The 14,441-nt window shown below is 35.3% G+C and overlaps 1 protein-coding gene across 2 annotated transcripts; it reads left to right on the forward strand.

The window, feature by feature from the left end:
• The first annotated feature begins 991 nt into the window (after positions 1-991).
• Positions 992-14,219, forward strand: LOC123695611 (hydroxysteroid dehydrogenase-like protein 2). 2 transcript variants are annotated; one of them, XM_045641512.1, is made up of 12 exons: positions 992-1,167; positions 1,245-1,408; positions 1,678-1,769; positions 3,044-3,165; positions 3,597-3,683; positions 3,939-4,057; positions 4,406-4,502; positions 4,914-5,008; positions 10,019-10,149; positions 12,489-12,597; positions 13,065-13,193; positions 13,770-14,219. In XM_045641512.1, the coding sequence occupies exons 1-12, from the start codon at positions 1,145-1,147 to the stop codon at positions 13,880-13,882; spliced, it is 1,281 nt and encodes a 426-aa protein (XP_045497468.1). In that variant the 5' UTR covers positions 992-1,144; the 3' UTR covers positions 13,883-14,219. The 2 variants fall into 2 exon arrangements, with proteins under 2 accessions (XP_045497468.1, XP_045497469.1); XM_045641513.1 differs by lacking the exon at positions 10,019-10,149 and adding an exon at positions 11,073-11,143.
• The last annotated feature ends 222 nt before the right edge of the window (positions 14,220-14,441 follow it).

Here is a 14,441-nt window from a genome sequence, read left to right on the forward strand (position 1 = left end):
AAATAAAAATATATTTTTTTAAATAATTTTAAACTTACAATCCCTACTCATGAACGTCTACATGTATTAAATTGATATTCACATCAGAACTCAGGTCTATAATAACTTAAATCTGTTATTTAATTCAAATTCTATGTCAACGCAATCTGAAGAAAAAGCAAATAGATCCTCATATTCTGTAACTCGCAACTACTTGTAAGGGAATCAACCTACAGGTACTTCCCGTGAACACAGTCTTGAAATTTGGATAAAAGCAACGACTAAAAGATAAAGAAAATAAAAGATAAGCACAAGATAAAGAAAATATTCCTTTAAATAAAATTGTAAGATACAACCTATTAAAAAAATAGGTTTGCTCGGAGCCCTCGGTGCGCGAGTCCGACTCACACTTGGCCAATTTTTTGTCGTAATTTTCTATTGTTTATTAAAAAAAAATTTTTATTTTATGTCTTTAATCCACGAACTGGGATATTTCGATATTTGAGGTTTTGTGTGAAAAGTGTGCAAAAGTTGTAGTAAAAAAATTAATAACCTAGGTACTACCTTTATTCCGCAGTTATAGGTTTTTTAAAAAATCGATAAACCTGTTTTTTGCCCTTGAATCACGACCACAGGTCGACCCTAATTAAGTTTTCCTCTAATTTTTGTTATATTCTCTTCCGTTTGTAATTGATTTACCTACTTAATTGTTTTAAATTACTTTTATGTCTCAAAAGTCAATAAAAACATCATGTTGTATGTTGTAAATTTAAAAAAGATAATATTACAATTTGTAAATTAGTGGTCCACTTAGGTCGTGGACCTAGCCCAGGGGGGGGGTCATGACCCCATGACCCCCCCCCTGGATCCGCGCTTGTTTTAACTTAACTTTCATAAAAAAAATCAAACTACCTTGTATCCAAGAAAACTCACGTCATTTAACAAGTTTGAAGTTTACGGGAAGTGAGTTGTCTGCAATGTCTGTCTTGTCAATTGTCACTTGTGACATTTATGTGATAACTGTTATGTACATAAATCGTACATAACCAGTGGAGTTCAAAGTTTCACTGATAATTATTACCAATACACATTTTTTTAAATCATCGTTGGTTTGGTTGATTTTTAAAAACTTTTAGTTTTAAATTCGGTAAATAATTTGATCAACATGAGTTTAGTTGCCAACACAGGGTAAGTGGCTAAACTAATAAAGAGAAAGTGTTTGTGTTCCACATTTGGCTACGGAATTTAATTTAACGCTTTTTTAGGAAGCTCGCAGGCCGTACCCTGTTCATAACCGGTGCCTCGCGTGGCATCGGCAAGGCTATTGCCCTGAAAGCCGCTAAGGATGGAGCGAACGTGGTTATCGCCGCTAAAACAGCGGAACCTCATCCAAAACTTCCGGGAACTATATATACTGCCGCCGAAGAAAGTTAGTTCCCTTTTCTCTACATTCTAAATATATCTACATTTGTGTATTGGCCTTAACCTTCGTTTATAAACAGTATCTTGAACTTTGGACTTGTACACAGGTGTCTTGACCTTTGGTCTGTCAACTTTTTTATCTCTTTTCAGTTTTTTAAGCTGTCACAACAAATATAAATACACTGATTAATGTACAATACTGTATTGTATTTTTATTCTGAAAATAAGATTACCTATATTTTATAATAACGTCTTTTCAAAATTTGATGATTTCAGTTGAAGCTCTCGGTGGAAAGGCTCTCCCATGTATAGTAGATGTGCGAGATGAGAAACAGGTTCAGAAAGCCATTGATGAAGCTGTCAAAAAGGTTATTTTTAAAACTAATTTTTAATTTACAATCTATTATACTTTATCATGTTGTAATATTGCAGAGTCATTAAAGATAGTAACTGATATGTGAAAAAAATTCATAGTAACAAATATATTTAACTAGCTTTTCGCCCGCGTCTTCGCCCGCGTTTTCAAAGGAAAACCCGCATAGTTCCCATTCCCGTGGGATTTCCGGGATAAAACCTATCCTATGTGTTAATCCAAGTTACCCTCTATATGTGTGCCAAATTTCATTGTAATTGGTTTAGTAGTTTATGCGTGAAAACTATACATGCATACAAACCTTTCCTCTTTATAATATTAATATAGAAGTATAAATAACTAAATTGAAAGATTATACTTGATTAGGACATGTGCTACTTTTTATTATGTGCTAAATATTTTATAGTGTCCTTGGCTAAAGAAAAGGCAATTATTTCTACAATTATATTATATCACAGTTTTAAAATATCGTGTTACAGAAATATATATAAAAAAAGTAGTCGGAAGTTAGTTTATAAATCTATACTAATATTATAAAGCTGAAGAGTTTGTTTGTTTGTTTGAACGCGCTAATCTCGGGAACTACTGGTCTGATTTGTAAAATTCTTTGGTGTTTGATTTATCGAGGAAGGTTATAGGCTATATATCATCACGCTACCACTAACAGGAGTGGAGCCACGGGGGTGAAACCCCGCGGAGCAGCTAGTAAAATATATAAAGCATACAACACACCTTGCCATACAAGGCAAAAACTACCAAGTTTAGGTAATATTTATTACCCGACTTCTTGTTGGTATTCATTTAAGTCAAACAGAAACCTTTTAAGGCAGTACAAAATTTAAAGTTAGCAGTACAATTTAAATAACTATCAACTAATAGACCAGAAGATACTATTTATTTATTCAAAGCAATAACGGTGGTCTATCAGGGATGCTGCCCAAATCATTACAATTTTTTATTTCTATGTTTTTAATTTTATTTTTACACTAGCAAATTAGAATGTACTAGATTTCCGCCTGCGGCTTCGCCCGCGTTTTCATAGGAAAACTCACATAGTTCCTAAACCTATCCTATGTGTTAATCCAAGCTACCCTTTATATGTGTGCTAAATTTCATTGTAATCGGTTCAGTAGTTTATGCATGAAAACCATACATGCATACATACACACAAACCTTTTCTCTTTATAATATTAGTATAGTTTTAACTGACGTAAAGACGCAACATTTGAAACACTTTCTTTTGTGAAAGACATCTAAACTTGATTACAGTTCAACGGTATAGACATTCTGGTGAACAACGCGTCGGCGATCTCTCTCACGGGCACTGCAGAGACGGACATGAAGAGATATGACCTCATGCACAATATCAACACACGGGGCACTTTCCTTGCGTGAGATTTTGGTTTATTCTCTCTCTATCACTCTTGTGATATAAGTAATCAATGCTTCTTTCTTTGCTCTGATGCCATGAAGATAACTATTGGATAATATTAGATGATTAATAAATGAAAAATAGTGAAAAAGAAGGTTATTACAGCTTACACAGTATGAAAATGGTATTTTATTTAGTTTGTGTATCTGTAAATAGTTACGTTAATAAAAATTTGTTATTGTTAAACACAAAAAATAGACTTTTTTGTTCTGAGCAGAAATTAATGAAAACCTTTCGCTCTCGGATTTAAATATTAGCCAACATTTCAAATGTTTTAAATACAATAATTAATTTTAAACGTTTATTACAAAGTATTTCTGTCATAAAAATAGATATTTTAATTTTATTTTTGGTTTTTACATATTTACAGGTTTAATTTTAATTTTCCAGATCAAAGCTATGTCTGCCCTTGTTGAAGAACAGCGACCATGCGCACATCTTGAACTTGTCCCCACCACTCAATATGAGTCCGTACTGGTATGGAGCTTTCGTTTAACTCAATTCCATATTCTTCATCTTAATAATAACCATTTTATTATGACAATATTCATACTATGTTTGAAATGCATTTGAATGTCTTATCTACCATCTACTGTGTAGTGTGACGTGATAGGTTTATAAAACATACAACTTAGCTAATGCCTCCTGTACGAAATTAAAATTCAATAGAGTAAAAGAAGAGATTCAGCTATGTTTACATATTATAATATATTTTTTATGTATTATCGTCAGGTTCTCAATCCACGTGGCGTACACGATGGCGAAGTACGGCATGTCGATGTGTGTGCTCGGCATGAGCGAGGAGTTCAAGCCTTACAATATTGGTGTTAACGCGCTCTGGCCCAGGACCGGTATGATATCTTAAACCTTTACTTTAAAAATTAGAGATTTATATGTAAGCTTAAATTTAGACCCACTTAGAAATTATATTGTGATATTTTTGATCATCAGTATTGTGACATTTTTGATCAGAAAGAATTTGAACTACTTTTACAAGTTGAGTTTCTAGATCTTGTATGCAATTCTTGTGATCAAATTATTGTGAAACAAAAGATTGGATTGTACAATTCCTCTACCAATGACCACCAGTATTATTAAAATAAATTGTTAAATATATTATTTCAATAATATTAGTATTTAAACAACAAACAATGTTTTCGAAACAAAAAACCTAAACATATTTATATTTTCCTTGTCAGCGATCGCGACAGCAGCTATCGAGATGCTAACAGGCGACACGTCGACCAGCCGCAAGCCCGACATCGTCTCTGACGCCGCTTACGCTATGCTCTGCAAGTAAGTGTATAATATGACACTACAATTCACCCTATATAGAATAAACCATACAGCTTCACTTTACACCACATACTTGCACCTTGCACAACACACTTTACACTTTACACAACACTTATCACTACACTGCTCGCTGCTTTTGAGGTTATATACTCCATGAACTAACGTTGAAGTATATGCTACAAATATACATTCTTACCTTTTACATGTGACATGCTTATTACAAACTTCAAGGTATAACAGTTCAATATAAATGCATATTACACGCTACAAACTGCACACCACACACTCTCTGTTATATTCTAAATTCTAATATTAATCGCTTACAACATATATATCTATACCTACACAATATATGTTTCATATATTTATTTGACCTCCATATACATAATATAATATATACTTATTCCACAGAGACCCACGCACGTACACGGGCAACTTCGCGATCGACGAAGATGTGGTACGAGACGCCGGTGTTACTGACCTCAAGCCCTATGCTTGTGATCCCGGTGAGATATTATTATTTATAGGAATATGTATTATTATGAACTTAATTATAGAAATAATGTATTATGTTAATGGTAAGTGTTTGTTAGTGATGGCAAAACTGCTGAATCGATTATGATTTTTTTTCGTGGTATAGGAATATAATATGTTTATTAATTACATTTTTATAACATGTAATGTAAATATTAGAGCAGGCATTTTAATTACATTTATTTCTACAGATATCTATGAAACCGTTAACCGAACACTGTTATTTAATAATGTATATTTTTTATTTTATGTAAATAATATTGTCTCTTGGCCCATATTTATTATTTTCCATTTCCATTAATATTGCAACAGAATCAACCTACGGCATTTACTTCTAAAATTATACAACTAAATTAGCATAATAATTTCTTATTTCTCAACATTCAAATATTTACTAACAGCTCTAATAAAATTATTCTCAAATAAATCATAGTAACATTACACTAAATAAATTTGTGAATTCATTTAATGTGGAGATGTTTGTTATACTCATAAACTATTGAATTATTTGCTTCATTTTTCATAAAATTATGCACAAAACCTCAAGGCAAATTTTCTCTTTTGATTGCTTCGTATTCATGAGTTCTTTACATATTATAAATAGAAAAAGTGTATATAAAAATATATTTGTATGTACTTCAATTTTAAAATGTGACTTTTTGCGTTGTTCAATCACAAGACCGATTACAATAATTTAAATAAAGATATGGGTTATTTTTGGTCAGAATTGTCATTAGTCACACGAGTAACACATTGGTCACACGAGTGCAGGGCCGGACCGTGAACTTGTGGGGCCCTGGGCTGAAACTACCCAGGGGCCTTTTTTTTTGGAAATGTTTATATTTTCTTAATACTTACTTTCGCAATTTTGTTATTTTAACATATTCAAATTTGATTTTAAATCGTTTTATTAATTCAGGAGTCTATTGCGGACAAACAAAGTACCACACGTAATTTTTTTATACATATTTAGATAATAAAAAAATAATAAAATAATGTTATTCATCCATACTAACATTATAAATGCGAAAGTAACTCTGTCTGTCTGTCTGTTACTCAATCACGCCTAAACTACAGAACCAATTTGCATGAAATTTGGTATAGAGATATTTTGATACCCGAGAAAGGACAAAGGCTACCTTTTATTGCAAAATATGTACCACGGGCGAAGCCGGGGCAGACCACTAGTTTATTATAAATTAGTAAAAGAATCTGACAGTTATGTTATTTAAATAATAATTTAGAAAATGGAGAAAGGTTTCATCCTTTTCCATCATGGACCTTTCTCCATTTTTGTGCTGCAAATTCTTTTATTGGTCATCACATTGCAAGTCTTTTGTTAGATCACAATGTAAATAAATATGTAAATAGTAGTAAAACGTAAATAGTTATATATTGACACCCTAAAAGTTGTCTCAAAACCTACATATGGTATGGTCTAAGCAACTATTTAGTTTCAAGGTCAAATGAAAATTCAAAATGAAAATTCCCGGAAAATGTCTGGAAAATATCCGGAAAATGCCTGGGAAATATCCGGAAAATGCCTGGGAAATGCCCGGAAAATGCGTGAAAATGTCCGGGAAAAGTGTGGAAAACGCCTGGAAAATCCTCGGAAAATGCCTGGAAAATCCTCGGAAAATGCCAGGGAAAAGCCTGGAAAATGCCTGGGAAATGCCCGGAAAATTCCCGGAAAATATCTGGAAAATGCGTGAAAATGTCCGGGAAAAGTGTGGAAAACGCCTGGAAAATCCTCGGAAAAGGCCTGGAAAATCCTCGGAAAATGCCAGGGAAAAGCCTGGAAAATATCCGGAAAATGCCTGGGAAATATCCGGAAAATGCCTAGGAAATGCCCGGAAAATTCCTGGGAAATATCCGGAAAATGCCTGGGAATTTCCCGGAAAATGCCTGGAAAATCCTCGGAAAATGCCAGGGAAAAGCCTGGAAAATAACCGGAAAATGCCTGGGAAATGCCCGGAAAATTCCCGGAAAATATCTGGAAAATGCGTGAAAATGTCCGGGAAAAGTGAGGAAAACGCCTGGAAAATCCTCGGACAAGGCCTGGAAAATCCTCGGAAAATGCCAGGGAAAAGCCTGGAAAATATTCGGAAAATGCCTGGGAAATGCCCGGAAAATTCCCGGAAAATATCCGGAAAATGCGTGAAAATGTCCGGGAAAAGTGAGGAAAACGCCTGGAAAATCCTCGGACAAGGCCTGGAAAATCCTCGGAAAATGCCAGGGAAAAGCCTGGAAAATATTCGGAAAATGCCTGGGAAATGCCCGGAAAATTCCCGGAAAATATCCGGAAAATGCCTGGGAAATGCCCGGAAAATGCCCGGAAATAATATCCGGAAAATGCGTGAAAATGTCCGGAAAAAGTGTGGAAAACGCCTGGAAAATCCTCGGAAAATGTCAGGGAAAAGCCTGGAAAATCCTCGGAAAATGCCTGGAAATCCCCGGAATACAGGGGAAGTCTACTTATTACTTTACAGGTATTTCCCGGAAAATGAAAATTCCCGGAAAATGTCTGGAATATATCCGGAAAATGCCCGGAATATGCGTGAAAATGTCCGAGAAAAGTGAGGAAAACGCCTGGAAAATCCTCGGAAAAGGCCTGGAAAATATCCGGAAAATGCCAGGGAAAAGCCTGGAAAATAACCGGAAAATGCCTGGGAAATGCCCGGAAAATTCCCGGAAAATATCCGGAAAATGCCTGGGAAATATCCGGAAAATGCCTGGGAAATGCCCGGAAAATGCCCGGAAAATATCCGGAAAATGCGTGAAAATGTCCGGGAAAAGTGTGGAAAACGCCTGGAAAATCCTCGGAAAATGTCAGGGAAAAGCCTGGAAAATAACCGGAACATGCCTGGGAAATTCCCGGAAAATTCCCGGAAAATGCCTGGAAAAATCCTTGGAAAAGGCCAGGAAAATCCTCGGAAAATGCCTGGAAATCCCCGGAATACAGGGGAGGTGTACTTATTACTTTACAGGTATTTCCCGGAAAATGAAAATTCCCGGAAAATGTCTGGAATATATCCGGAAAATGCCCGGAATATGCGTGAAAATGTCCGGGAAAAGTGTGGAAAACGCCTGGAAAATCCTCGGAAAATGCCTGGAAAATCCTCGGAAAATGCAAGGGAAAAGCCTGGAAAATATCCGGAAAATGCCTGGGAAATGCGTGAAAATTCCCGGAAAATGCCTGGAAAATATCCGGAAAATGCCTGGGAAATATCCGGAAAATGCCCGGAAAATATCCGGAAAATGCGTGAAAATGTCCGGGAAAAGTGTGGAAAACGCCTGGAAAATCCTCGGAAAAGGCCTGGAAAATCCTCGGAAAATGCCAGGGAAACGCCTGGAAAATATCCGGAAAATGCCTGGGAAATGCGTGAAAATGTCCGGAAAATGCGTGAAAATGTCCGGGAAATGCAAGGGAAAAGCCTGGAAAATATCCGGAAAATGCCTGGGAAATGCCCGGATAATTCCTGGGAAATATCCGGAAAATTCCTGGGAATTTCCCGGAAAATGTCTGGAAAATCCTCGGAAAATGCCAGGGAAAAGCCAGGCAGGGATTTTCCGGATATTTTCCAGGCTTTTCCCTGGCATTTTTCGAGGATTTTCCAGGCATTTTCCGAGGATTTTCCAGGCGTTTTCCACACTTTTCCCGGACATTTTCACGCATTTTCCGGATATTTTCCGGGAGTTTTCCGGGCATTTCCCAGACATTTTCCGGGAAATTCCCAGGCATTTTCCGGGGTTTTTCCAGGTATGTTCCACTTTTTCCCCGGACATTTTCACGCAGGCATTTTCCGGAGTGTCTCCGGAAAATGCCTGGCAATGCCTGGATAATTCCCGGAATATGCCTGTAAAAGTCCCGGAAAATGCGTGAAAATGTCTGGAAAAAGCGTGGAAAATGCCACTTCAAATTTGCGAAGTAATTAAAGCAGAAAACCAAAAAAACTTTCATATTAAATGTATATGGGATATTCATATTTCATACTTAATGTATGGGAGGGTTTAAAGATAATTTTTTTGATATTTCTCGATTTATTTTTAAAAATTTATTACGGCCATTTTACTCATAAGGTTAAGTACTTTCGATATAAGTTTAAAGTTTTTTGTTATCTGTAATACTTACGGAAAAATCGCCTGTGCACACTTAACGATTACACCCTGTATAAGTATTTACAGACTTACAGCTGGGTATCTCGAATTCCGAGATTCTTACCTAATTTAACCTTACATGACTTGGCCATAACTCGTTCGGGCTCGTACATAAGAGTTAAAACGCATTCAATAACGCATTTCGTTAAAAAATGACAAATGTTTATAAGTATATAAATTTTTAATTGTACGTTGATAGTTATAAAAAAATTATTTCGGTGTTAGATAGCCCATTTATAGTGGAAGGCTATTATATCATCAGGCTAAGACCAACAGGATCTGAGCCACGTGAGTGAAATCGCGGGGCGCAGCTAGTTTATATAGTTTATTATTATTATACTACCTATATAAAATAACCAAATAGTTTCAATGAGATTTATTTTCTATAAGTTGAAAATCAACATGCAAACATCCTTTTAGGTACATGTTAGCAAAAGTTATTGAAGTAGGTAGTTATGCGATTTTCATCAATTTTTTTTTTCGAAAACCGACTACAGATTTTTTTTCAAATTATCGCCCATTGTTTTTATCGGGGTATGGGGGCCCTTTTAACCTCGGGGCCCTGGGCTGCAGCCCATAAAGCCCATGGGTAGATCCGGCCCTGCACGAGTGACCCGGTCACTCGATTGACCTGGTCAATGGTCAAATGGCCACTGACAATCATTGATCACACGAATGAACGAACAGCTAGTCGTATGGTCATGTGTTACTGACCAGCCCAGTGAATAACCTGGTCAGAGGTCATTCGAATGACCTGGTCAATGGTCAAATGACCACTGAATCTGGTCACTGGTCCACCTTAACTGACGGGTCCACCTGCCCAGCCAACGCGGACCGGCTGCTGCTGGACGGGTTCCTGGATGATGAAGAGGCTCGTCTGCAGCACTCCGCCACGGTCAGCTCGGCCGCCACACAGCGACGCGCCTATCATACTACGGCTGCACAGTTTAAACAGGTGCCTGCTTGATGGAGCTGGTTGTCCACCACCACTAGAATACACTAATAAATTTTTGGACTAAACATAACATGGGTATATGTAGCTATAAAACTGAATTTGTGGTTTTACAGCATTAAAATGTGTGAATTTATTATAAATTTTCAAATGTTACGTAATATACATGTAGTTTAGAGGCGTAAATAAAGAACTACTTTGATTAGTATTTCTGTAATAAATAAAAATTTTGGCAATATATACATAACTGCTCATTCAAAAGATTATGAATTATAATTGTACAGGTTTGATAAAGAAAAATTGTGGTAATTTTGACTACTGTGGTGGTGGACAAACGGCTTTAGAACATTATTAATTATGTTGTGATTAGTCTTTTACAAGATAAGTAATCTTGGCTAAGTTTAAGTAACGTTGATATTACTTTCCTTTGTTTTCCTTGTCAAATCATCCCATTCCTTTACCATACAAATATTTGTTTAAAAGCTTACCGCCCGCGGCTTCGCCCGCTTTGTCTAAAACCGAATAAATTATATACTAAAACCTTCCTCTTGAATCACTCTATCTATTAAAAAAAACCGCATGTATTAAAGTTGTTACAAATGTTGCGTAGTTTTAAAGATTTAAGCATACAAAGGGACATAGGGATAGAGAAAGCGACTTTGTTTTATACTATCTAGTGATTGAGAAACAAACATCTCCACCACATCATTCATTAGTACTAATATACTGTAGTGTAGAAAAACTAATCGTCAATCATTTAATTTGAACAAACAAGCAAAATTCTAAAAAATATTTATTGTTTATGGCCATAGACATTTATTAAATTGATCTGTATTTTAATACCGTGTAATATAGAACTTATTTTTCAGATGTTAGTGTCAAAATGGACTTTAATTATAAAATGTATTGTGATGTATTTGTTGCAGATAACATAGACAATCTGTTACCTGACTTCTTTTTGGAGGCGCCCGGACAAACTGAGAAGGCTCCCAAAAAGGTGTGAAGTGACTCTAGTTGACGAAAATTATAAAAAAAGAATAGTTGATAATACATAAAGTATATTATTGTATATTTTGTAATGTATGTATGTCTATGGCCATAATGGGTCTGACAAACGTTTTTTAATTTTTATACTGCATGCCAAATAAATCTACCAAAAAATTATGAGAAAACTTGTGCATTTACTTTATTCATAACTTTACAAGTGTTTGTGACGTCACAACCTTATTAATTCGACAGTTAAAACACTTGATAAACTAAATACCTACTAAGATTTATCATTTGCCAGCGGTCCGCCCCGGCTTCGCCCGTGGTACATATTTTGCAATAAAAAGTAGCCGGTAAAGTAGTCCTTTCTCGGGTATCAAATATCTCCATACTAAATTTCATGCAAATTGGTTCAGTAGTTTAGGCGTGATTGAGTAACAGACAGACAGAGTTACCGTAGGATAGTAGGAGTTACAGTAGGATTTGTAACTACCTACCTCAATAGAGTATAGATGAAAATACATAATTACATTTTCTGTACGTTTAAAATAAAAAAAATCAACGATAACTTGAAAATGATTGCGCGATATTATTTTTTATCTTTACTTAGGTACATCAAGGTACTAAATGAAACACGCTCGCTTCAAAGTTTTAATAAATACCTTCCCGATAGTAGGAAATGCTTACATAGAACATAGTTCATTTTTATTCCTTTTCGTATTATTTCACGATTTGTTTAGCGCCATGTACCTACTAGTTCTTAACGAATTTTAATCCACCTTTGCGCACTGTAATCAATAATCATTTTACATATGTAATATATCAATAACAATACTGTTGGATCATGGATGTCCAACGAAGTGGGCACAATTCAGTTTCTCAGATATATAACGAATTATTTACATTATTTCCTTGAAATACAAGCACACTGTAACAGTAAAAACATGTATTTTTTTAAATTGGTAGACTGTAGAGTCAACGTTAACAGTCTTATCCAAGTGCCGATTTTAACACTCCTGTAACGGCATAGCGCGTTTATCTCGCAAATCGCTAAAGGCTAATCAGGCCTAATCATATCATAATATACATATTATCGTTACCATATCGATCAAAGTCATCACACTAATCACACTAGTTACCCTCTATAGTTACCCTCTAATCACACTAGCACTATCCTTTCCTTATTTGTTACCTTTATCCTTACTATTTGATTTTGATTAAAAAAATATCCCAAAGCCCTGTATTTAGCAAAAAGGATTAAAGTATAATTTAAACAATTCCTATTTCTTATTAGTTGATAAATTATTAAATTATGTTAACTAATAAAATGTGTAATATAAAAATTTAATTTGCAGGCGGAGCAATCTGGTGGCCAGATCCCAGCCCTGTTCGATGCCATCAGCAAAACTATATCACCTGAACTGGTGCAGAAGACACAAGCGGTGTACCAGTTTAATGTTAAAGGTAAACATTTTATTTTTAGAAATTTAATTCTATGGAAACTGATCTGGTTGTTGATCGTGGATGTGTTTTGCATAGACAAAATTCCACTCAAAAAATTTTATCCGATTCGTCATTTCGCCCTACAGGGATGACGCCTTAACGCTCTCCTAGCCATGATCCACATAATAAATATCTTTTATTCGGGTTTATGTACCAACCGGGTACTTTGAATAAGTTTGTGATCGAATTTTACCTATATTTTTAAGCTATTGCATAGCTTCTATCGCGGGCCTTGAGCGCGGGGACCGAATCGAGAAATTCCGTAACGAAGAACCTCACGCTCCCCACTCCGACGGGCGGAGGTGTGGCTTGAAGGCATAGAATGCAATAGCTTTACCGCGGCAGTCTCCGAGTGCCACACGTCTTTTTTTTCTTCCAATTTAATATCTGTCAAATGTATGGTATATTATAATGTATTATGTGTACAGGCAAGGAGGAAGGCATTTGGCACTTGGACCTGAAGAACGGCGACGGAGCGTGCGGCGCCGGCGAGCCCAAAGCGGCGCCCGACGCGACGCTCACTATGGACGGCAACCACTTCGCGGAGATGTTCGCCGGTGAGCATACACACAAACACACACACACATACATGCACACGCACACAGACACACATAGATATATACACACAGATACACATTACAAATGCAGAGATGCAAACACGCACGCAAACATACGAAATATAGAAATTCATAGTGACACAAAGAAAAAACAGACAGACGCGTACTCACGCGTAGCCATGTTTGTGCCCGTTAAAAAAAATTAATTTACTTTTACAATTAAAATGTACATTGCTTCAATAATATTTAATAAATAAGTACCTACATCCATACTAATATTATAAATGCGAAAGTAACTCTGTCTGTCTGTCCCGGAAATCTCACGGGAACGGGAACTATAAGGGTTTTTCTTTGACTGCGCGAGTGGAAAGCTAGCACTAAATAATAATACAAGAATTATATTTTATGAAGAATATTTATCGAAATATTTAATCAAAATTATTTTTTATGAAATTCATGAGTTATGGAGACAAATGCAAATCATAAACAAATTCCGCAACTTTTAAAAGCAGTTTTTTACATATTATTATATTTTATTTTGCTATGTAGTTTCAATAATTTATATACGTGTTGCAGGTAAACTGAAGCCCACCACAGCATTCATGATGGGAAAACTGAAGATCAAAGGAGATCTGCAGAAAGCCATGAAGTTAGAGAAAATGATGAAGTCTCTCAAAAATAAGATGTAAATTATCTAGTACATAAATATTATATTGTTTGTGAAATCAGTCAATTTAAGGAAGGAACTGTATATGTATAGAATGGAAATATATTTATTTTTTATAAAGTTAAGATTTATCCTTTTTATGAAGCCAGTATGAACTTATATAGAACTGTATAATAATTGTAAAAAAAAGCATAATAATTTGGCAGCAGAGGCTATTTTTGTATCGAAATGTAGAATCTGTTTTACGTATGTTACCTCTTCTATGTGAATCAAACAGTTAACTGATAACAACTTTTTGTATTTTGTACATAAATATATTTTTGTACCTACTGACAATACAATAAAACCTTATGAATGTATTATTTTTTTTAATTTTGTATTAAGGATGATCAAGAGGATGATACAATAAATTTTATGACAAATTGGTGTTTTATTTATTTGGATTAATCCCTCCTCATAGATAATAACAAAAATAAAATGATGTTGGTGGTGACCGCTACAAAAATTGTTTTTAATTATTATTGGCAATTTATTTGAAATCTATCTCATCACTATTCACTATTCAAATTTGCCTTTAAAAA

This window comes from Colias croceus, chromosome 11, assembly GCF_905220415.1.
Source record: "Colias croceus chromosome 11, ilColCroc2.1".
In the NCBI taxonomy this organism is placed as follows: Eukaryota; Metazoa; Arthropoda; class Insecta; order Lepidoptera; family Pieridae; genus Colias; species Colias croceus.